The sequence below is a fragment of the Onychomys torridus genome, chromosome 2 (genome assembly GCF_903995425.1).
Source record: "Onychomys torridus chromosome 2, mOncTor1.1, whole genome shotgun sequence".
Taxonomy (NCBI): Eukaryota; Metazoa; Chordata; class Mammalia; order Rodentia; family Cricetidae; genus Onychomys; species Onychomys torridus.
The window spans coordinates 115,054,791-115,080,241 of NC_050444.1; the positions used below are offsets into that span (position 1 = coordinate 115,054,791).

Sequence of the window (25,451 nt, forward strand, 5' to 3'; positions counted from 1 at the left end):
TTTGCTCTTTTGGGGAGTCCTCCACCCAGCTCCCAAATAAACCATACGCGGAGGCTTATTCTTAATTATAAATGCATGACCTTATCTTGGCTTATTTCTTGCCAGCTTTTCTTAACTTTAATTATCCCATCTACCTATTATCTCTGGGTTTTTTCATTTTCTTGCTTCTGTAATCTTACTTTCACTCTTAATCCATGACTGGCTGGGTGGCTGGCTCCTGACATCCTCCTCTCCTTGTTCTCTTGCTCTTTTTTTTTTTTTTTCCTCCCAGATTTTTCCTGTTAATTCTTTCTGCCTGCCAGCCCTGCCTACCCTTTCTCCTGCCTCACTATTGGTTATTCAGCTCTTTATTAGCCCATCAGGTGTTTTAGACAGGCAGAGTAACACAGCTTCACAGAGTTCAACAAATGTAGCAGAAAAGAGTGCAACACATCTTTGCATCATTAAACAAATGTTCCACAGCATAAACAAATATAACACATCTTAAAATAATATTCTACAACAAATTTTTTCCATGGAACATATGTCCTAAGACTTAGAATAAACATCAGGGTTAGGGAAATTGAAATGATATGTACAGTTTTCCAACATCATCTTGTTTGTCTTTCTTTGTGAAAGCAATTATTTTCCTTGGTTTTTTTTTTTTTTTCACAAGAATAATTTGTTCTTTTCACTTTCCAAGTTGTATTTTTTTCAAATGATATTTAATATTTTTATTTCTAGGGTGTATATGTATACAATATATAATGATCAAATCAAAATATTTGACATTTCTCACATATTTTCATTTCTGTGTGTTGGGAATCTTCACTCCTTTCCTGTAGCTATTTTTACATTCATTTTACATGTGTGTGTGTATGTATATCTGGATGAGTTTCTGTGCACCATATCTGTGCTGGAGCCTGTATAGCCTAGAAGAAGGTGTTGGTTCCCCTGGGACAGATGGTTGTGACCAGCCATGTGGGTGCTGGGAACTGGACTCCAATCCTCTGCAAGAGCAGTATGTGCCATCTCTCCAGTCCCTCCATTGGCTTTTTTAAAAAGTCTCTAATTATTTACTCTAGTTACCCTAGTGTGGTGGCACTTCCTTGTCCTCTAATTGGCACCCATTATTTATTCTCTCTAGTGACATCAATTTTCTCCTCCATGTGGTCAGCCAATTTAGAAAAGGCCACTTTGTAGACAGGGAGTTAGGGAATGCCCCTGAACTTGGTCTTGAAAAGAAGAATGTGGCAGGCTGGGAACCCAGCAACAGCCCTGCTGAGGCAGAGGACTAGCATGTGGGAGGAACAAAAGACGTCTCAGTGGATCTGGGTCAAACTTAGCCATGGGAAAATGTTAACTGAGGTTAGTGAGGGTGGTAGGTGTGGACTTTGTCCAAGATACTAGGGGCCGTGGTGGAAGGTTTGAAACAGGGGTCCAGGTTCTTCTAGCCTGCAGTTCCCTTAGAAGGATTAGGTTTCAAGGCCATAAGCTTTCTTTAGGTGATTACCTCCCTACAGCAAACCTTGGGAGATTCAAGATCTTTACATGTGGCAGCTTGTGATAATAGATAAGGTTTTCCTCTGAGGTAGATGCTCTTTGCAGTGGCTTGAACATTAGCTCCTCTGCTTCTAGGAAGCCGTAAATCATAACACCAGCATGGTTTTCCCGTATCTGAGGATACTGCACTTTTAGCAATGGCTTTCTTGGCAAATGTTTACTGTTAAGATGAAAACATTAGCCTCATGACTTTCTACTGGCTGTCCAGTGTAATATGAGTGAGCACCAATAATACCTCGGGTATGAGAAACAGAAAGAGCAGGTCTTGTTCTCGAGCTTGGACAGGACAGATGAACAAATTCCCTTTATTCTCTCTTGAATATATTTCCTGAGCCAATGACCATGTGGTTGTCCTGTTCCTCTGTAAGGAGCAAACACATTTTGAAGATGGTAAATATTCTGGGCTCTTTATGGGCTGCAGTTGTACTACCATGTTGTCACCAGGGGCAGGTCTCTGCTTTCATAGTTGTTTCTCTGGTTGCCAGCATGCTTTTCTCATTATTTATATGGGGAAATTGAGCATCTGATAGGTAAAATAGCTTTCCAAAGTTTATTTGCAAGCCAGTTGAACTGGCACACTCCTGTAATATTCTCATTTGGAAGTCAGAGGAAGGAGAATTATGAGTTAGGCCATCCTGGCCTGCCTACTAAGACGTCTCAGAAAATAAAGTAAAATAAAATAAAACCCTGAAAAAACAAAAGAGGTAGGAGTATAGCTCTGTTGGTCAGCTGTTTGCCTAGCATTCACAAAGCCCTGGATTTAGTTCCTAGCACCACATGGAAGGCTGTGACGGTGATGCCTGTAATTCCAGCACATAGGAGTTAGAGGCAGAAGTTAGAGACCAGCTCACGATTCATGATATCCTTTCTCAAAAACAAAACAACAAAACCACCACCACCCAAACCCTCTAAAATGCACATGTAACAGTGAGTGGAAGAATTAGTAAGCACACCCAGGGTTATTGTATTCCAAGCCTATAACTTTCTCTTTTCTGTTTTTAAAAAATAAAATCCTTATTAATCTTTAGAAATTTCATACAATGAATGTATTTTGATCCTATTTACCCCTCCCCCAACTCCTTCTAGCGCCACTCTCAACTATGTAGCTCGGGTTGGTCTCAAATTCTGTGTTTCAGACAGTCCTCAAACTTGGAATACTCCTGTTTCTGCCTTCCAAGTCTTGAGATTATAGAGAAGATATTTTTCTTTAAGTTTTTCAAAATTTTCAAAAATTTAAGCTAAATTTTATTTTGTGTATGAGTGTTTTGCCTACATGTATGTCTGTGCACCATATGCCCATAGTCCTTTTGGAGGCCAGAGGAGGGCATTGGATCCCCTGGAACAGGAGTTATAGATGCTTGTTAGCCACCATGTGGGTTCTGGGAACCAAACCTGGATCTGCTGTAAAAACAGCCTGTGTTCTTAATTAATGAGCATCTCTTTCTCCCCTCCTAGAAGAAATTTTAATCTCATCTTTTTCTTGCTGTGTTGAGAATGACTCTGGAAGTATTGTTAAAATGCTTAATGCATCCTCAAGGAAGGAGATGGTACTTCCTTAAGACAGATGGAAAATGCTTATTGGGAGGATGCCATTTGTACTATATTTTGAAGAGTGGATTTGGAAAAGATAAACTGGATATTCTAGACAGAAGAAATTTTGTGATCAAAGGTGGGAGAGAGTCAAATACAGTGTTAGGTCAGGGATTAAAATTCAGACATCATGTAGGCCAGGCAGGTAACCCAGATGGCACCTACAGTAACAGATGGCATCCTTGGATGAGTAAGTTGTGAGTATTTTTAACATAGTACATATTTCTGAATGTTCAAAATTAAAATTGTAGAAGGTAAGAGATAAGTAAATACTGAATAAGTGCTGCTTTATTGGATTGGTTAATTGCATGACTTCTAAGAGAATGAAGCGCATCTTCCTTCTTGAAGATATGTAGCCTTCATCTTGGAATGTTTTTTGTTCATAATAAATTTAGTAACTTCCTACTTTTGAGCATCAGTGGGTTTTAATACTTTCATTTAGTGTGTGTATACATATGATGAGACCCAACCCCGAGTTCCTTCTGTTCTATTGTGTTTTGAATTCAATGTTGTTTTGGAAATATCTTCCCTCACCCCATTGACACCTCCTTGGAGCAGTCCTTTCCAAAAGTTTTTCTCCCCTGGAGCAATAACATATATATTTCCAATGGACTGTTTTGATATCTTGTTTTAAGATCCTGAAAGTCAAGCTTTTACCAAATGCATGTGTTGTAGTTTACTTCATGACAGGCTTCTCTACTTTGGCTCCAGCTTTCAATCTCCATTTCCTTCATCATTTTAACATTGACAATACACGTATTGGTCACACCTTCCTCAGATACATTTCCTTATTCATACCCTTTACCTGCCATGACATGATCAAGAGAACTCCACTGCTATTAACTTTGTCAATTTCAGTAGGACCCAGGAAATGCATATTGAACAAGCAAAAAAGCATGGTAAACAGGAATGTGTGTGAAGCCGTCAGTCATCTGCTGTACCCACTTCTGTCATTTTAGCACTTTCTGCTCTCCCAAAGAACTCAGTGTACTGAAGGGGTGGACAACTAAAAGACAGATGAAATGGTTGATTTGTTTGGCTGCTAAATGCAGATGGGACAGGTAATTAAACAGTTCTGCTCCTGCAGAGAAGACTGCAGCAACGGAACATGTCATCCCAGAAACCCAGCTGCACTCCATTTAGATTCAGAACTAATATTAGGTAGGCTTCCCCCAGATTGACAGATTTCGTAAACATCATTTCTGGTTCATCGTGATTGAAGATGAAGCATGTATTTTGTTTGCAGATTAAGTTTTCTAGAGAGCATATGGCATTTATAGATACTTGAAAAAAAAATAGCTTTAAAGGGCTCAGTCCTGTATGTGGAGAGCCAGGGATGCCATGAGTAAAGTCTGCCCTGATCCTCTCCTGTTCTTGTCTTCAGTGTTCCATGGAGGTGGGGGGTGGAATCCACTAGTTGGCTAGATCAACAGTTGGAGGGGCTGGAAGGGAGATTATTTTATCTTTTTTATCCTTTTACCTTTGACAGGTATGTAGTAACTCTGTGCATATGGACAGCAGTTTTTTTTTATATGTGTAATGTAATTTGGGTAGTTGTTTCCATATAGAAACAATCATCACACCATCTACTCATTTGCTCACATACAAGATGTAATAGTTACCCCGTCTGTTCACCTTCCACAAGAGGCCCCAGCAGACTATTCATAGAGCTAACACATTTTATCTTTCAAGTATCACCTCACAGGCCTCTTTCTCTCTGCGCCTGTCTGGCCAGTTTTACAAACTGATCTCCACCACTGTGTTCCTATGTTAAGACCCAGAACATCTCCTTGTAGCACTTACTGGGATTGGTACACACTTGCTTATCACTAGCAGTCATACTTGGTTTCATTCTTTACTGTGTAGGCTCATTTTAATCATGCTTCCTGTTGGCTGGTTGATTGTTCACTCAGACATTGCTGTCTTTCTGCCACAGTGGATGTTGGTTCTGAAGGCCAAGGCTGTTTCCTTTCATCCACCTTGCATTTGTTGCTCAATGCCTTACATGCAATATACAACTTATAACCTAGAACTGTGGTAGATTGGTGATCTAATAGTTTCTTGCCCCTAGAAAGAGAATGAAAACACCCCAGTTTGTAGCATTTACTGATACCTGTGGCATACATACTCTGTCCTGGCCAGCTCTAAGCTGCCAAATGGCATCATGATGACTGAGTTGGAAAGCAGCTCACAAGTATCACTTTATTGTCACACAGACTCCTCCACAGGGCCAGGACCTGTCCCAGCTGTACTTGGCAACTAGACAAACCTACCGCTTCATCTGCTACTTTGCCTCAATTGTCCACCTGATGGGTATTCTCTGAGGTGCTGAAACATTTATGTCTTACAGATACACATCACTTCAGGGAAATAAAATAATACAATCTAATAAATAACTAGGAAGTTATGACTTTGAGTACATACTACATTTATTTTTAATATGATTTAATTGCAACTTTATACAGCATAATTTCAAGGCTACATTTGACAGCTGCCTTTCAGAATTTCTGGAAATTGAGCAAACTGCTTTCATGATCTTGTGCAAGATAGCTCCAGCACCCTACGGGAGATGGTCTCTAAGAGATACCACTGTGTATCATGATGTGTGTGTGACTCACAAAGGAAAGGAAGGCATGGCCCAGGAATTGGTTGGGACACTTCTTACAGAAGCATTTCCCTGAGAGTCTTGGCTCACCTCTGCTGAATGAACGAAGGAAGTGACCCAGCTCCTACTTCAGTAGACATCATTTGATAGTGACCACACAAGAGAGTGGTAGTAATGAGACATAAGCCCCCGGAGGGAGAGTAGTAAAGCCAGCCCAGCTCTTCACGTAGGGTGCCAGAAAAGTCCAGTGCTTGGTGGTGAAGAGTAATTCTTTTTCAGAAGCTAGCGTGGCACCAAAAGTCCCTTGTGCCTATTGTAAACCATTAGTCAAGTGAACTGCTTGCCACGTCCCATTGTCTGCATGGCCATCGTTGGATGGAAGTGAGCTCCAGGCAGAGACTGGAGCAAGTCCTATGCAACTCTGGATGCTTAGAACAGACCAGGAAGGCAGCAGTTGAGGGATGAAGGGGTCATAGACAACAGGGAAAAGCCACGCTGGGGATGCTCTACTATCTTATCTAGAATAATTAGAGATGGCCTTGGTGTGCAGATGACCAGACTTGATACAAAGAATGTAAAACATAATGTAGTATTTACCATATTTGAGCTTGGGCAGCTATAATGAAAGTCATTGGTTCCACCTTAAAAGCTGGCTTGGTGAATGTCCCAGAGTTTTATAGCCAACACAAATGACTGCAGCTAAGATACTCATCTCCCTGACACTGAGTCTTTCAACATTGACTCATGCTATAGTCCACAAGAGTCCTTCAAAACAAACAGAAGCAATCCCAGAGTAGAAATGATTGTTTTTCCCCCAAATCAGTAATGTTCTCATGAAAGCTGACTGAATAGAAAGGGGTATCTGTTAGAAACTAGTTTACATAGCATCCAGTGTATCATCTTCAGTGCCTGGCACTGTTCTGGGCAATCAAGAAAACAGGATCAGAAGTTTCCCTCTTCTGAGCGGTGGAAGAGCTGGTAACCAAGGTAGAAAACACTTGGGCCGAAGCTTTAGTGGCTCTTAGGGATGGCGGCAGCTGCAGCAGGACCTGCAACATCCCAGCGGTTTTTCCAGAGCCTCTCAGATGCTCTGATCGACGAGGACCCCCAGGTGGCATTAGAGGAGCTGACTAAGGCTTTGGAACAGAATCCAGATGATGCACAGTATTACTGTCAGAGAGCTTATTGTCACATTCTTCTTGGGAAATACCGTGATGGTATTGCTGATCTAAAGAAGTCTCTTGAACTCAATCCAAATAATCCCACTGCTTTTCTGAGGAAAGGGATGTGTGAATACCATGAAAAAGACTATGCTTCTGCTTTAGACACTTTTGCAGAAGGACAGAAATTAGATAGTGCAGATGCAAACTTTGCAATCTGGATTAAAAGGTGCCAGGAGACTCAGAATAGATCAGAATCTGAAGTGTCTGCATCTCAGAGAACTCAGTCAAAAATCAAGTATGACTATTATCAAACGGAATCTCAAGTAATCATCACACTTATGATCAAGAATAGTCAGAAGAAGGATGTAAATGTGGAATTTTCGGAAAAAGAGTTATCTGCTTTGGTGAAACCCTCTTCTGGAGAAGATTACAATTTGAAGCTGAGGTTGTTTCACCCTGTAGTGCCGGAGCAGAGCACATTTAAAGTGCTTTCAACAAAGATTGAAATCAAAATAAAAAAAGCCAGAGGCTGTGAGATGGGAAAAGCTAGAGGGGCAAGGAGATGAGACAACATCAAAATAGTTCACAGCAGATGTGAAGACCCTGGATCCATCGTCATCTCATTATACAGGAACTGGGATAAGCTGGTTGGTGAGATCAAAGAGAAGGGGAGAATGAGAAGCTGGAGGGCGACGCAGCTTTAATCAAGTTATTTCAGCAGATCTACTCAGATGGTTCCGATGAAGTGAAACGGGCCATGAACAAATCATTTATGGAGTCTGGTGGTACAGTCTTGAGTATCAACTGGTCTGATGTGGGTAGAAGAAAAGTTGAAGTCAACCCTCCTGGTATTATGGAATGGAAACAGTACTAAATAAATCAATTTGCTATCACAGTTTAAAAAAAAAAAAAAGAAAGAAAGAAAGAAAGAAAGAAAGAAAGAAAGAAAGAAAGAAAAGAAAGAAAGAAAGAAAGAAAGAAAGAAAGAAAGAAAGAAAGAAAGAAAGAAAGAAAGAAAGAAAGAAAACAGGATCATATATGGATGTGCTGGTGCCCACCTGTAGCACTTGAGAGGTAAAGACCAGAGGATTGTGAATTGAGCCATCCTGTGCTACACAGGACCCTGTGTTAAAAGAACAAAAACAAAAATAAAACAAAAAATGACTGGAGCTACAGTTCAGTGGTAAAACTACAGCCTACCATTTCCAAAGCTTTGAGTTTGACCCCCGCCCCAGGAAAGAGAAAGAAGAGAATTGGAAACACCGTGTGTTTGAGCTGAGATTGAAATGTGTTCAGATTGCTCTGACCTCATTTGGATGTTCATTAATTTTAGATTCCTGGAAATTTCATTATTTTGGTAGTGAAGTGGAGTGGAAGTTAATTAGGTAATAGAGGGGAGTTCGGATGTTTTGGGATGGGACAGCATAGGACAGTGACACTGCATGTGTGTGGGGACTACAGGAAGGATGAGGAATCTGGAACGAGCACTTGAAGGCATGCTCTTTTGTCTGTTTTTATCTCCAATCTCAGAAACAAGGGAAGCCACAGGAGAATAGAAAGAGCAATGACTTCATAACTTTACTTTCTGCCTCCTTTTTCCTGTATTGTCTTTTAGGGTTTTAGTTTTTGGTTCCAAGAGTTAGAGTCTAAATGACACCTAATGAGGGTTGATTAATAGCTGTCTTGTCCCTGTTGTGTTTGATGTTATTGCTCTGCACTTCCTGCAGCTGCTGCCTATCCACACCCTGAGACTTGGTGTGGAAGTGGATTCCTTTGATGGGCACCATTATATCTCTTCAGTTGCTCCTGGTGGTCCTGTGGATACCCTGAATCTCCTACAGCCGGAAGATGAACTTCTTGAGGTAAAACATAAAGGGAAGAAGAATACATAGCAAGAATTTTAAGTTCTAGGAAAATGAGTTCACCAATTGACAATGTCACTAATGCCAATGTAATATGAGCCATTATAATGTGAAGTACCAACAGCTTACTAGGTAGCACAGAAAGTAGATACCACATTTTTAATGTATTTTTCTCTAGCTGTTATGGCCTTTGAATCATTTTGAATGTTTGTCTAAATGATTGATTGTGGGAGACCACCTCTGACCTGTCGAAGGGTTCTTGCGGAGAGGAGAGAGGAATGAGGAAGTATTAGATAGAAACATAGCAAAGAAGGAGAGAAAGACACACAGGATAGCTTCAAGAGGATCCTGGGTCTCTACCCAGCCACCTCGAGGTTTATTCTAGTGGAATTTTTATACACTGCTAAGGGGAGAGGCAAAAGACCTCCCCCTTGTAAGATCAAAACACACCAGACAGCCAAGTGTAGACCCTTCAGAACACCTGGTAACCACGCCCCTGTCCAAATCATCCCATTGTGTATCCCTGCTGGATAAAGCAAGCTCAGATTCTCTGACCTTGAGTAATGTCTTACTGGGGAGCCTCTGTGGGCCCCCACAATTGATATTATAAATTTGATATACATATGTAAGTGTTTTACCTGCATGTACTTATGTGCACTATGTGCATGCCTAGTGCCTTTGAATGTCAGAAGAGGGCTTTCAGTGCTGGGAATTGAACCTGGGAGTCCTCTACAAAAGCAGCTGATGCTCTTAACTGTCTTGCCACCTTTCTAGCCCCATGGTTCCTGATTCTTCTTAGCAACATGTAGTTATATTTATTTTCAGGTTCTGTTGTTTATTTTTGTAAGGATTAGAGTTGAACAACTTCAGGCTGTGTGTAGCTTTAAGATTTTCCCCATGGGATTCCCTCTTAGTAAGACTGACTCCAATGGGCTCTTTCAGGCTACCAATTCTCTTGTCAGCCTAGAGCAATTTCAGAACAGAACTCTTTGTCACCAGAGCAGTTTTTATACAACCCAGTGTATATAGGTATAAAACAGGTATAGACATTTACTGATAATAAATCATAACTTTATCTTAAAATGATTCTTTGGCATACGCATATTTTTGTCACTTATTAAAGATAAAAGCTAGTTTGCACACTGAGATGGACATGCTTGTTGGCTTTCATATAAAGAACTAAATCTTGGCTGACTTCAGTATGGCGGGAGCAGAGCATCTTCAGTGTTTTCCATAGCTGATCAATATTTAGATTTTGTAATTGCCAATATTGAATATTTTGTTTTGCCTAAATACATAGTACAAAATGGCAGATGTTTAGGACTATTTCAGAAATTGTTAAAAATTCTGTCCTTATCCCAAGCCAAAATTCATTTAACAATTTTTTTAATGCTCAAGTTAAAACAGTCATTTTAAAAATCAAACATTTTCATGTAATATGATGTCAGTATGTACTAATGTGACATTTACAGGCTGAGAAATGGTGGCAGGAACATAATTAAACCATTGTATTTGAGGCCTGTATGTCTCCAATCCCCATTCTAAGTGGTGCTGGGGATTAGAGTTGGGGCCTCTATTATGCTAGGCCAATGTTGAACTCACTGAGCTATATCCACAGCTAAAACTTTACATTTCTATAATAAAAACAATGATTAATAATAGTGTAGTTTCCATTCTCAGCCACTGTTTTAAGCAATGTTTGTTAGTATTGTGTGTCATGGTGGCATGCATAGTCCAGTGCATGTTTCGTGTTCACAACCAAGGCCACGGTGAGCTCATGTGATGTAGCATCGGCAAATACTGCCAGGAAAAAAATCTTGGATTCATTATAGGTTCGATTTTTAATTCATTTGTGCTTATTGTACATTGTGAAATTCTTTACTATTAATATTTTCATGGAAATACATTCATTACACATATATTACTTTTTCATTTATAAACTTTATTATTTAAAAAAAAAACTTTCAAATGAAGACTTTTACACAAAAATCAATCAGACCCAATCTCAACAAATTCCTCTACAGTTAGAATGGCTGTTTGGAAGTGAAGTTGTATAGCTTCACATTGAATTTTACAATTTCACTATTGCATACATTTTTATGGACTTGTCCATTACCATAAACTAAAAACCCATGACAGAGCTAGAATTAGAAAAACAATTAGTTTTATATTCTCTTTTACAACTCATGTCTATCATCTCCATTTAGTCCTTTCTCATGCTCTAATTAATATGTAGCCTTTTCTGTAATTTTTCCTATATGTTGTACTGTACCTACATGTAAGGTTGTTTTTTTTTTAACATATGTACATGTATTATTGCCTGGATCCCATATATGGGGGAAAACATGCATTTTTTTTTTCTTTCTGAGATTGTGTGATCTTATTTAATATCATTCATTCTATCCATTTTCTTATAAATTTTGTGATTACATTTTTTCTTTAGAGATGAATAGCATTCCATCTTACATATGCACCTGCCTTCCTTACCCGTCCAGCTATTGTTAGACAACCGCGCTCTATTTTCTTGCTATGTGAGTGAAGTAGCAGTGGACATGGACGTGAAAATATCTCCTTGGCAGGCTATGAAATTTCCTGACTGTTTGCCCAGGAGTGACATAGTGGGGTCATATGGTAGTTCTGTGTTTAATTGTGAAAAACCTCCACACTGATTTCCACGTGGCTGGATTAATTTGTTCCCTACCAAAGTGAATTACCTACATCATCTTTGACAGTTGTTATAAGATATGTTGATGATAGTCATTCTATAGTTTTAATTTGCATTTCCCTGATGACTAGGGATATGGAATGCTTTTATTCTTTTTGTGAAAAGTATTTATTCAGTTCATTTGTGTTGATATGCAGGCATTTAATTTCTACTATCCTTTGTAAATTCTGTATAGTAGCCCCTTGTCTGAAGTGTAGCTGGTAAAGATTTCTCCCTTTCTCTAGGCTCTGTTTGCACTGCTGCCTATTTGCTTTGCACAAACCTTTTATTTTGATGTCATGCCTTTTGCTGATACTTGGCTTTAATTCCTACACTATTGGTGTTCTAGTCAAAAGTTCTTCCCTAACCCAGTATCTTGAAGGCTATCTCCTATGTTTTCTTCTAGACATTTCTGTGTTTCTATATGAAATTAAGGTCTTTGATCACTTTGAATTGATTTGTACAAGCTGAAAAATAAGTCTATTTTCACTATTTTGTGGGTAGAAATGCAGTTTTGTTGTTGAATAGGCTATATCTATTAATGGGATAGCATGAAGTTTTGATAAGAGTGGATGTTCTGTGTCTTTTAAGTCAGGTTGAACATATCCATCTCTTCAAATATTCATCATTCTTTATGAGGGAAAGGTAGTTATTTTTAGATCACTGAAGGGAGTGGTCTTGAGCTGCATATAGAAGATTTATGCTATGAATTTTACTGGATAACTTAGGCTCTGTTTCTAGTCCTAAGATTTTGTCTTGCCGGATAGTGGTGGCATACATCTTTAATTCCAGTACTTGGGAGGCAGAAGCAGGCAGATCTCTGTGAGTTCGAGGCCAGACTGGTCTATAAAGTGAGTTCCAAGACAACCAGGACCATTACCTTGTCTCAAAAAACCAAAAGGGGGACAAAAAAAGATCATGTCTTTCCTGATTGGTAAGGCATGGCCATAGCCTTTGAGACAATAATCTATGGAGTGGAGAACATTGCTGTGATAAGTAATTATTAGCTATTGAGAAACAAGATATATTAGAGATGCGGACAGAATAAAATTGACTTAGTTAATTTAGTTTAGTTCTAGGTGGCAAGGTGTGTGCAACTCAGTTTACCAATGAATCTTTTTTCGTGTGAGATTCAGTGACTCAGCGTATACAGCTCTTGATATGTGGTGAGTGTCAAAGCAGTGTTGAGTGGGTTAGAGTGGGTCAAGTGCATTGTGTCCTACTCCTGCTCCTATCCCATCAACCTCTTCTCTCTTCTCCAGCCAAGGCCTCTGCGCCAAAAAACAAAGCACTATAAAAGGAATGTAAAGGTTTGGGGGATGGGGTGTAATGGCCTTTTTACATTAACACATCAGGTCACATGAATTCATACGTATATTCTACATTCTTCATTTTTTAATGATTTATTTATTATGTATATAGTGTTCTGCCTGCATGTGTGCATGCAGGCCAGAAGAGGGCACCAGATCTTATTACAGATGGTTGTGAGCCACCATGTGGTTGCTGGGAATTGAACTCAGGACCTCTGTAGAGCAGTCAGTGCTCTTAACCTCTGAGCCATCTCTCCATCCCCCTGTTCATTCTTTTTCAAAGTTGCTCTTGTGCATGGGAGGCAAGTGCTCTGCTCTGAGTGTTATTCATGTTCTCAATAGTTTGATATGGAAAGTATGGATTTCTGGATTTTAAAAAAAAAGTTGAGATAGAGAAAGAAGCCTAGATTGAAAGGCAGAGAAGTGCTTTGGGTTCTGGATTTGCCACAGCCCTGCATCAGGCATGGCATTTAACCTATTAGAACATGGGCCATCTTCTTCCACGGAATGTTTATGAGGATCTAAAAAGCGGCCGTCCACGTAGACTGTAAAGTTTCTGTCACAAGGAGGATTGGCTGTGTTATCAGTTTGGCAGACAACTTAACAAGCTTATGTGTAAAGTCAGTGCTCTGGAAGCCCCTACTCACTTGTGCATTTTCTAACCAACAAGTCTACATGATTAAGACTTGATGGCACTTAAAAGAGGGAGGGTCTCAGTTTGAAGGACTGTGAGAAATATTGTGAATTCTAAAGTAAAATTGACTTCTGAGTAAGTGCATGTAGCCATCCAAATCTCTTTTGGTTGGTTTCTTCCATCCCTCTCTCTCAGCCCCTCTCCCGCTCTTGCCCTCTCTCACTTCTCTTCATTTTTCTTCCTCCATCCCTAATGTGTTTAATGTACTTCTTAGAGATTAAAACCAGAAACACAAATATGCTTTGGGGTTAGAGGACCATGCCAAGGCTCAGCCCAGAACAGCTATTTACAGCAGCCATAAATCCCCTTAGCTAGGAGTTGGTAATGGGAAATGTGACCAATCTTTTTAGCAGTAGGTAGTGAAGAGGACTACCAGGCACTGCTATAATAAGTGGAGACAATTCAAATGAATAAATAATGAACTAAATAAATATTTAAAGGTACTCTAAGATAGAAACCTGGAAAGTGACTTTCTAATTTGTTGAAGCACAAACTAACAATTGTATATAGGTAGAGTTTCTGTTTCCATTGTGTCTCCCTTCGTATTTAATAGAGGTTACTGTCTAGTTGACTCTAGAACTTCCTGTGCTTATTTCATAAACTGGTACTGTGGATATGATGTGAGCAGTGATAGCTCCTTGCCTCTTCTGTGTAGAGGTTGACTTGAATTCTTTCAGGGAAGACTGCTTGCTTCTAGGATTGCTATTCCTCAGACTCCTTCATAGTCATGATAACTTGAGAGAGGCGGAGACGGGGAGAGAGATAGAGATTCTCTGTGGTGGTTTTGTTGGTACTGTTTTTAGCATGTGTCTGAATAATTAGGAGACAGAATGACTGGATGTGTCCCAGACTTGAGAGTGGTTCCTCGGGACTGCTGACTCCAGCCACTACCCACTGTGTTCTTCCTGGTCCAGTGGTAGATCTGTGGGAAGGGTGCTCGCTCCTAGCCTAGTCAGTCCTGACTGTCAGCTGAGCATTAGCACCATACCTTTGCAAGACTGATGCCACAGTAGAAATACTGCTAATACTGAGTTGCTGCTAACCCCTCTTAGGAAGGCAGAAGAGATCCAGAGAAATCATTGTTGGCTGGAGCTTGTTCCTTGCTCTTCAGCTTTTCGGAATAGTCACTCTTTGTGACTTGCAGGCAGAACTGAGAGAACTTTGAGCTAAAACTACATGAAAATCACAGTACCCTCAAATCTAGATTTCTAAATCATCTTTGTGATTTTATGTGTTATTATGTATCAAAATATATATTGTTGTAGGATATTATTATTTTAAGGTGTGTTGCTTTTGTTTATGTTGCATTTGTTTTACTCTGTGAAGCTGTGTGATTTTTGCCTGTCAAAAACACCTGATGGTCTAATAAAGAATGAATGGCCAAAAGTGATGCAGGAGAGAGAAAGAGGCTGGGCTGGCAGGCAGAGAGAGAGAGAATACATAGAAGGAGAAATCTGGGAGGAAAAGAAGTAGCCAGAGAAGGAGGAGGACACCAGGGGCCGGTTACCCAGCTACACAGCCAGCCACAGAGGAAGAGTGAGGGTAACATTCATTACAGAAGTAAGAGAGCTGGAGAAGCCCAGAGGCGAAAGACAGCTGGAGTAACTTACAGTTAGGACAGGCTGGCAAGAAACAATACAAACTACGGCTGGGTGGACATTTAGAATTAAGAATAAACCTCCATGTGTGATTTATTTGGGAGCTGGGTGGCAGGCCTCCTCCCCTCAAAAAGAGTAAAAAGCAACGCCAATACGATGTTTGGTGATAGGGATTAGTCATTAACAAGGAGGAATTACCCTTTTGAAAGGCAGGGAGCGCCCATGCGAACTTGGGAACTGCACACTTCTGTGATGCCGCACTAGCTCAGCATATGGGAATGGAAGAGGTGCCGGTGACACCCATTTCTTCCTGTAGACGCGTCTGCTAAGGGGATGCTCTTGATGTGGGCTGAGGAAGAGTGCTCTGACTGACAGTAAACCCAGCTGCCGAGCACCCCAGATGTGGTCACACGTTGATGGCGAACAGGAGGAAATGGGTGTGAGAAGGCTGGCAGGGACAGTCAGTGCTTTTAAGGAGGAGTGAAGGGAGGAGGCCAGAAGAGTACAGTCCTGGATTATATACAGGAGGAAGAAACTTCAGAGGTGTGAAGCAGTGAACCTCTTACCCAGGAATAGTGCTGCCTGGCAGACATTTTAAACTTTATTCTCCCCATTTCAAACGAGATTCAGCCTTAATTTTTTTAATCAAGATCCAGCCTTGATTTAGATGTTTTAAGTTGTTAGTAAAATATTGTGATTAATTTTTGGCCCTCTGTTTACAGGAACAATGAAATGTGTTCTTTTTGGTGCTTTTTAATTTTGCACCTGTTCACAGTTGACAACCCTTGTCATCCTAGGTCAATGGTGTGCAGCTTTATGGGAAATCTCGCCGAGAAGCGGTCTCCTTTCTTAAAGAAGTGCCTCCACCATTTACCTTGGTTTGCTGTCGCCGGCTGTTTGATGATGAGGCCTCAGTTGATGAGCCGAGGACCATGGAACCTTCCCTTCTCAAGGCAGAGGTATAAAGGGCTATGTGTGTTTGTTATGTGTGTCCTTTTACCAGGGTCACTCCAAAGAGGGTGTTTCAATATAAAGAGGGGCCCCTGTTCCACCCTGCTCTTTTTTTATTTGACTAAGCAACAGTGTAGAATGTTTCAGATTCTGAATTTACATTTGGATTTCTATAACTCCCTGAAAATGTTAAGACATTGATGTATATCAATCTGATTTTTAAAAACCTTTAAAAAAACAACTATTTTTAAAATTAATTGTCTAGAATCATGGCTTTTGACTTCTGTTTCAACTTATTTCATTCTAACACAGTTGTGGTGTTGGTGAGTATTGACTGTCTTAGTCTTCCCTTTCTGAGAACCTTAAAAATTTGAGTGATTCTGATGTTTCAGTGTGAGTTTAGAAGCTAGCATCAGTGGAAAGAGTCAGGATATGGACTGGCCCTGCTGTTAGATTGATGTCTTGTTTTAGGAGTGCTGTATCTGGGAGGAACTGTGCAGGCATGTGCTGTCATCAGATACCCTGTGCAGCCTCCTCTTTATGCCACTTCTCCTGCTTTCCAGACACAAGCAATTGAATGCAGGGCCTTGCCTTTCACTTACTCATGCTTTGAATTAGAATTCAACTCAGTTCATCTTTGAAGTTGTGTGGAGTTCCTAGTACTTTGTGTACCTTTGAGCAGATGACCTTGATTCTATATCCATTGTGATGAATGCTGTGGTAGTTTGAATGAGAATGGCCCCCAAAGGCTCATTGTTTGAATGCTTGGTCCACAGTTGGTAGAACTCTTTGGGAAGGATTTGGAGATGTGTTGGAGGAGGTATGTCACTGGGGGCAAGGTTAGAGGTTTTAAAAGCCCATGCTAACGTTAGTTAGCCCTCTCTCTCCTTCTACCTTATGCTTGTGATCAAGATGAAGTTCTTTGTTTTTTTTTTTTTTTTTAAGATTTACTTATTTATTATGTATACAGCATGTATGACTACAGGCCAGAAGAGGGCACCAGATCTCAGTACAGATGGTTGGGAGCCACCATGTGGTTGCTGGGAATTGAACTCAGGACCTTTAGAAGAGCAGCCAGTGCTCTTAACTTCTGAGCCATCTCTCCAGCTCAAGATGAAGTTCTTATACTGCCCCTGTTCCATGTTTACTGTTCCCCACTATGATGGTCATGGATTCACCTTCTGAAATTGTAAACCTCAAACTCTTATTTTAACGGTTGCCTTGGTCATGAAAGTGGTAGAGAAGTAACTAAGACAAATGATAACTATTCACAGATCTTAGAACACTTGGGAGCTTTTGTAAGAAGGAAATAAAGAAATGTGTGCCAAGCTCTTAGCATTATGCCTGTAGGTGGAGAGCTCCATGAATGTTAGTGATATTCCTGATGCCTCCCATCCAACATCATTGATTTTGATTGCCTAAATTACCAGAAAAATCTAGAGCTGCCTTACAGTCTAGTGTTGTGCTATAGATCCTTTGACATGGATATATCTTGCTTTTTCAAGAAGGTGGTCAACTCTTTGGGGGCACAGGCCATTTCTTAAAATTTTCTGTAATGTTCCTTTATTCTGTACTACACATATGAACTATTCTTGATTGACAGCCTCTTTTTTCCCCCCTTCAGACACGGTTCACTGTATATAGTCTAGGTTAGCCCAGGACTGGCTTTTATCCCAAGTCTGGCTTTGAATTGAACTCATAATCCTGCCTTTGTCTCTCCAGTGCTGACATTATATCAGTGTACCTCTATGCTCCTGGCTGATTCCTGTTTTAATATAAAAGAAGAAAAAAGATTGACGTGGCACATCCCTTTAATCTAAGCACTTGGAAGGCACAGGCAGGCAGAGCTCTTTGAGTTCAAGGCCAGCCTAGTCTATGTATCAATTTCCAGGCCATCCAGAAACTCTACATAGTAAGGTCCTATCTTGAAACAAAATAACATAAATTTTAGGAGGGGACTCTAGAGATACTTTGTGACTTTTACTATTCTTAGTAAATTGAAGTGTAGGTGGTGACTTCCTTGTGAAGCTGGATAAAAATCCTGATAGTTTAATTCTGTCAGGTGTAAATTATCAGCCCAGTTTACTGACTCTGTGCTCCCATCCGTCACACTGCACAGTGGTGAACAACAGCCTGAAGTAGGCCAAATGTCAACATTGCTGCCTGTTAGCTGATTGCTTTCTGTTCTGTAGACTGGAGTGTGTAGAATTGATGTATCAGAGTGATGTATTCCAGTTTGGTGTGGAACATGCACCTAGGGTGCCATGACATTTTGATAAACTTGGACTTTGTGATTATATGTGATCTCTTGAAATTTTGGCTCCTTTTCAATTGTTCTCTGTTTTTCATTTATCCTGAAACTATCATTCTTTTATTAAAAATTATTTTTATGTATACATATATGTGCCTTTGTGAGCATATGCCAAGTGTGTGCCCCTCAAGGTCAAAAGAGGGTTTTATATCAAAAGTGGTGCTAGAGTTACAGGCAGATGTGAGCTGCTTGATATAGGTGCTGGGAACAGAACTTAGATCCTCTGGAAGAGTAGCAAGTGTTCTTAACTGCCAACACAGCTCTCCAGTGCCATCTTACGTGGTTCAAGTGTCTGGTTAGGTGGCATAGCAACAGTTCAGTTTCTCACTGATCAACGAGTAAGCACAAACATTATACCAATCATATTAGCCTTTAGAACATTCTGTTGGGAGGTGGAAGTGTTTTCTTTTTAAAATATCCCTTCCCAGATCAGGTTCAATCCCAGAACCCATGAAAGGTAGAAGGAGAGAACTGAGTCTACTGAGTTGTCCTTTAATATCCACACACATGCCGTAGCACATGCATCCACACATACCATAATCATTTTTTAAATAATACAAGAAACAATTCCTCACATCAAACTGAAATATGTGGAGATTAGGAGTGGAGAACATTCCCTTGCTTCAGGTTTGGTCAGTCAAGAATCAAGAAATTGTTCCTGTGTTTAGGTTCTGTTCAGCTTGGCTTAGGTGACCTGTATCCTGCAACAATCGTTTGAGATCTGAACCACTGATTCGAAAGTGGTTTTGTTACTCTTCCTCATTATAGAGCCCTCCCATGGATACCATTAAGTGGATTTTCTTATACCAGTGACTTAGTTCTATTTGTAGAAATGATACATATTCATTTTATTTATTCAGATTCTCCAAGATTTTAAGAATTCTGCTTTGAAAAGTTTTTATTTAGACACAGGTGTGATTCATGCCTTGTAATCCCAGTACTCAAGATTCTGACACAGGAGTGCTGTGAATTTAAGGCCAGCCTGGACTACATAGTGAGTTCCAACTATGAACTATAGAGTAAGACCTTGCTTCAAAAAACTAAATTGTGGTGGTATTGTATTCCCGAAAATATTGTGCACCGTAATAAACGTATCTGGGGTCAGAGACAGAACAGCCACAATATTAAACATGAGGATAGGCAGTAGCAGCATACGCCTTTAATCCTAGCATTCCAGAGGCAGAAATCCATCTGTTCGAGGATACAGCCAAGCATGGTGACTCAAGCCTTTCATCCCAGGGAGTGATGGTAGAAAGCAGAAAGGTATATAAGGTGTAAGGGCATTTGGCTGGTTAAGCTTTTAGGCTTTGAGCAGCACTGTTCAGCTGAGACCCATTTGGATGAGGACACAGAAGCTTCCAGTCTGAGGAAACAGGATCACCTGAGGAACTGGCAAGGTGAGGTAGCTGTGGCTTGTTCTGCTTCTCTGATCTTCCAGCATTCACCCCAATACCTGGCTCAGGTTTGATTTTATTAATAAGACCTGTTAAGATTCCTGCTACACCAAATTGTTATTTAGTCTGTGGAGGGACAAGGTATTTTTGGAGAGATTAATCAGCACAAATCAATACAGTGCTATAAATAAAACTGAAGGCTTCTGAAGCACCCAATGTCCCATCCAGTAGATCAGTCTCATTTGACTTCACTGGGATCCTGATAGGACAGGAGTCTAGAAGAGAGGGATGTCAGAGTATGGAAATTAACAAAGAACCTGTGTGCTGGTCGCTTGTGCTAATTCATTTTCTCTAACACCAGATTTTCCCTGTTTCTACTCGGAGAATTACACAGTGCTCAAGGAGTTGGTGGTGGTTTCTGCTGGTGCTGCCACAGCTCTACTGCCTCACCATTGCCTCCTCTCTTCTTCCTTCTTCCTGTACTTTTCCAGGAAAACTTTCTTGAAATCTTCTGGGAGCCACCAGGAGTGGCTTCTCTGTGCCCTGGCTGGCCTTTCTGTTTCTGGCTAAAATTATGACAACAGGATTGCTTTTTAAAACATCTGTTTGCTCTTCTTTGCATGAAGTTTACATTTTTACTTAAATTACCTATTTTTCCTTTTATGCTTCTAATGGGATGACAGAACTCATTGAAGTATAAGAGGTCAGTGTTAACACTTGCAATGAAACCATTTGAAAAATGTGTGAAAGATCTGTAGTTCTGAATGCCTGAATGTTTTATGAAGCTTTGATCCTTGATTGTAAGTACCCAGTGCATGCCCCCTTTAAAAAGATCAAAAGCTACCCTAGCATGCCAAAGAGACTTCCCAGTTTGAAAAGAAACTGCGTTCTTTCCAGAGCAGAAAGGACGGCAGCTCCAGCATTTACCTTCTTTGTTCTTTCAGGTGGACCACAGTGTAGGTGTCAGCGCCGAAGATGATGAGGATGATGGGGAGTTAGCCCTGTGGTCTCCTGAAGTCAAGATTGTGGAGCTGGTGAAGGACTGTAAAGGCTTGGGATTCAGCATTCTGGATTATCAGGTATAGGGGCTTTGGTCCACTCCAGCTTTATTTTATTTATTTATTTACTTATTTACTTATCTATCTATCTATCTATCTATCTATCTATTTTATTTACTCAGTACCAATCTGGGTTATATGAGACCCTGTCTCTAAAAGCAGAAGTAAAAAGAAAGAAACTCTACATATTAGCAACATTCCTAACTCTCACGTTTCTATCCTTCCTGTCATGTGAAGGCTTTTGTGGTTTTGCTTATCTGTCAATCTCAGTGAATTTAGGTAGAAATTTTCTTGATGAAATTATGTGCTGAGGGATGCATAACACCTTTGTAGTTAAATATTATTATGACTCCAGTTCTAGCTCGAATAAGGTAACTGATAAAGGGTTGGGAGCACAAGAGGGAGCATGGGAGTATAGTAGGACACCTGCTGTCCTGCTGTTGGACCTCTGATTATTGAGGAGACTTAGGGCTGTTGACAAATCCCTTTACTACTAAGATGCACACTTTAAAACTAGTGTGACTTAAACATATTGTTAATAAAGCAAGATGTTCTTTGTCAAAGCATATAAAATGCAAAATTATATAAAACCAGCTTTAAACATTGCACTTATTTACTCACTCACTGACTCACTCATACAGTGGTATGGGCGTGCGTGCACATGCCGTAGCACCCACATAGATGTCAGAGGGCAGCCTGGAGGAGTCAGATCGCTCTTTACATGTGCTTAATTGGCCCTGCAGATAATAAAACTGAAACAGTCAGACTTGTCAGCAAGTGCCTTTACCCACTGAGCCAGAGTGCTTCCTTGAATCTTTTTTTTTTTTAAGAGCTTATATATTTTATGGTTATAAATGTTTTGCCTGCATGATCTATGTGCACCATGTGTGTTTTTTGATACCTGCCGAGATCAGAAGAGGGCATTGGTCATAGAACTGGAGTTACAGATAGTTGTAAGGTGCCATGTGAGTGCTGGCAAGTAAACATAGGTCCTTTGCAAGAGCAACAAGTGCTTTGACTGCTGAGGCATCCCTTCAGTCTATGAAGTCGTTTTTAATATAATAAGGTGATAGATAATAGATAAAAAATACTTTCAACATTATGTAAGATTTAAATTACTGATTTAAAATTCCTGAAATATATTATTTCATTTTTGCTGGCATATTTCTGTGCCAGATAGGCCTCTGCTCTTAGAATTTCCTCTTAGAATATTATTGAATTATAAGTTGTTGACTTGAAATGAGCATTTTGGGAAACAGTGTCCTCAAGAAGTCTCCACTTGTAAGATTCTGGTAAGAACTCTTGATCCCCTACCCACTGTAGAAGTGTCAGCCAGCCCCACTATGTCACCAATAAAGGATTCAGCAAAATTTAGGTCAGACAGAATTCACTGGAATTAAGTGAACAAATGTCAGTGAGGCTTATTAGCCATTTTGATGATGAGGTTTAATTTACAAACACTTTTTAAATGCAATATTGGTGTTCAGCCACCTTTCCATCGTCTTCGAGATCTCTCTATAATTTCATTGTTAATAATAAACACATTATTTATTGACTTTTTAGACCACACCACAGACCTTAAATACTTAGTGATTTGTCTGTTTTGCACTGCTAGGGGGTGTCTACATACTCACCATTACCTGCTGCCATTGCAGCCCTGAGCTACATTCTCAGCCTGAACTTCATGGCTTTAAGTGTTCCACATCTTAAAACAGACAATTGTCTCTGAGCTTAATAGAATTGTGAAAGAGAGAGAGAGAGAGAGAGAGAGAGAGAGAGAGAGAGGGAGGGAGAGAGGGAGGGAGGGAGGAAGGAAGGAAGGAAGGAGGGAAAGAAAGAAAAAAGTGTCAGCCTCTTATGGGTTAATTCCTAGTTGACAAGAAAACACTAACAGTTCTGAGCTTTATGCTTTTCAAGACAGTTGTTCTAATGTGGCTTCTGTTTTCTCATTGTGTTCTCAGAGCTGTGCATGCTCGGTTCTGGTTTTTGTTGTTGTTGTTGTTTGTTTGTTTTAATATTGTCATTTATAAAAGTGTAGGTATTTTCGTTTTGTCGCCCCCCCTCCCCCAGTCTGCGTAAATAGGCATTGATTTCTGTTCAGGTTGTATGTTGTAATTTTGCTGCAAAAAATTAGTACTAGATAATTCTTTTGTCTTTGTGTTTCTTGGAGAACTGATAGAAAACTTCTTAATTTCCTAATTGTTATTTTTATTCAGATAAAAGGAGTCAGTTCCTTTTCTTCTATAGCCCAACTTTGGAAGGAAAAATACCCACTTTTATGTTTGGTAATTTTCCTCCGTCAAATGTTACATGCTCTCACAGTTGTGTATAGTACATTTGTATCATTTATCAAGGGTATGAAAAATTGTTTCCCACTAAAGCGTTCAGACAATAGGGAAATGCAATTTAAAATTCGATTTGTGATAAGTTCATTAATTTGTTTAATCTAATGATCTTTATAATTAGGTAACAGTTTCTAAAGTTGAAAATAGTTTTTGTAAAACTAAGTACAAGTGTAGCAGATGGTATGAAAGGCTATGTTTCTGGTGATTTTCATATCTGATGTTGTTTTGTATAAATTTATTAGGTAGCTGAATAGGACTAAGGCAGATTCCGACCCTGCTAAGTGTAGCACATCTACACTAAGTACTGTAGAAATATTCTAGCCACAGCCTTTCTAGTCTTAGGAACATGGCATAGTTTCTACATGGTCAGGGCCTGCATCCGCAGTATTGAGGAGAATGTGCTTTTACTTTTGAGTATGTATTTCAGCTAACTGTTTCTTCTAATTAATTTATTTTCCTCTGCCCCAAGAACTGAACATTGTGTACATCTGTCTCCTTGATGTAACGTCTTGTAGGTCGGGGATACTAATGTTGCATGCAAAGGATCATATGGATAAGTGAATTTGTGTGTAGGGAAAAGAAAATCTGTTACCATGAAAAATATGAGCATTGTTAACCATCATTCAGTTTAGAAAATCAACATAACAGTTGTTGATACCTTCTTTCGATCTAGTACCATGCTACAGTCTGCTTAAACAATATACATTGTAGCTTTATAGTTTAGGAAAATTAATAAGTAGATACCTTTTTTTAAATGGATTTAATAAATTTTTTTAATTTATCCATGAAGTTGTATTCTATCATTCCGCCAACTTTTAGAGAGCCATTTGTGAGTTACCTGTGGGTTAGTGGTCAGAAGATTAATTTTTACATAAATTTAGCTGAGATTGAGAAAAGTATAAGTGAACAGATAAAGATCTTGAATTGATTCATGGAATAATGGGGTGGGTAACTATCTCAGCAGGTCAGTGGTTCTTAGGATTGATGGAAGTTGTGTAGCTTAATAAAGCAAAGGTGCCTGCTCTGAAACGAAGGAGCTGTGTCTGATACAAAGTTCAAGAGGGCAGTCATGTGGCCAAAGAGCAAATGTGGAAATTCATGTCCATGAATTTTATACTAGATTCAGACAAGGAAAAAGAGAAACAGTAAATATAGGTTAGATTTTAGAGTAAAGCTTTTGTTGCCTGTGATTTGAGCAGAGATTAAATCTGTCCCCCACAGAAGTTGGCTAAAATTCTGTCTTGTGTGTTTAGCATGTGTACCTCCATATCTTGCAAGGTTGGGTAGTGGAGACAGTACATTCAGGTCCACGATCAGCTCTTTTCCAAAGCATCAGAGCACTCGGGAAGTTGAGCCATAAGTTTAAAAAAATTTAATTCTACCAGGTGGTGGTGGCACACACCTCTAATCCCAGCACTTGGGAGGCAGAGGCAGGTGGATCTCTGTGAGTTCAAAGCCAGCCTGGTCTATAGAGCAAGATCCAGGACAGCTAGGGCTGTTACACAGAGAAACCTTGTCTCCAAAAACAAGCAAATAAAAATTTATTTCTATTATTATTATCGTGTTTGTGTTTGTGTGTGTGCATGCGTGCACTTCTGCATGCTTGACCGTGTTCCCAGGTGTGCAGGTGCATGAGTGACACAGTGCATGTATGGAGGCCAGGGGACAGCTTTCTAGAGTACATTCTTTCATTACTGTGGAGCCTGGGATAGAAATGAGGTCAGACTTACACAGTGAGTGCTTTTGCCTACTGAGTCAGCCTCTGGCTCTGGCTGGAAGTTTTCATAGCTTCTTAACATATATTAGTTTATATATTTCTCACAAGAACCATGTGATCCCCATTTAACAAGTAAGGTAACTGAGGACAGATATGTTAGGTGTTAAGTCCAAGCTCGTACAACGTGCATATATATGGTGGAAACAAAATTTGACCTCAAGTAGTTGGGCTGACATCTCACTGCTGTTAATCATAGTATGTTATTTCTTTTTGAGGACTTTGTGTATGTTTTTTAGTAGAACATCCCTATAGTAAATTGATTACAGTGAATCTTTGTTTTTCTAATTAGAAATGTTTTTCAAAAAAGTAAGCTACCATATAGCATTCTCCTTTTAGTGCTATATGAAAATATAGTAAATATCAAGAATTAATTAATGCATTGTGTCCATATGCACCATGTAAGAACTAGTGCTTACTGCTTCAGAAGAAAGTGCCTGATAGTTTAAAAGCCTGTTCTTATGGGTTAACATTTCTTAATACAGCAGTTTGGTAGCTTGAGAGTCTGTAACTTCTGATTTCTACCAAAAAGCTTGCAAAGATTGAACTA

General features: G+C 39.8%; 1 protein-coding gene and 1 pseudogene across 1 annotated transcript in view; both read left to right on the top strand.

The window, feature by feature from the left end:
• The window catches only part of Patj (PATJ crumbs cell polarity complex component), a 325,946-nt gene that overhangs the window by 62,946 nt on the left and 237,549 nt on the right, over positions 1 to 25,451 (top strand). The window contains exons 15-17 of the mRNA XM_036177074.1: positions 8,628 to 8,762; positions 15,866 to 16,027; positions 20,669 to 20,803. Coding sequence (XP_036032967.1) covers positions 8,628 to 8,762; positions 15,866 to 16,027; positions 20,669 to 20,803 — 432 coding nt within the window. The remainder of the gene's footprint in view (positions 1 to 8,627; positions 8,763 to 15,865; positions 16,028 to 20,668; positions 20,804 to 25,451) is intronic.
• LOC118577074 lies at positions 6,633 to 7,774 on the top strand (annotated as a pseudogene).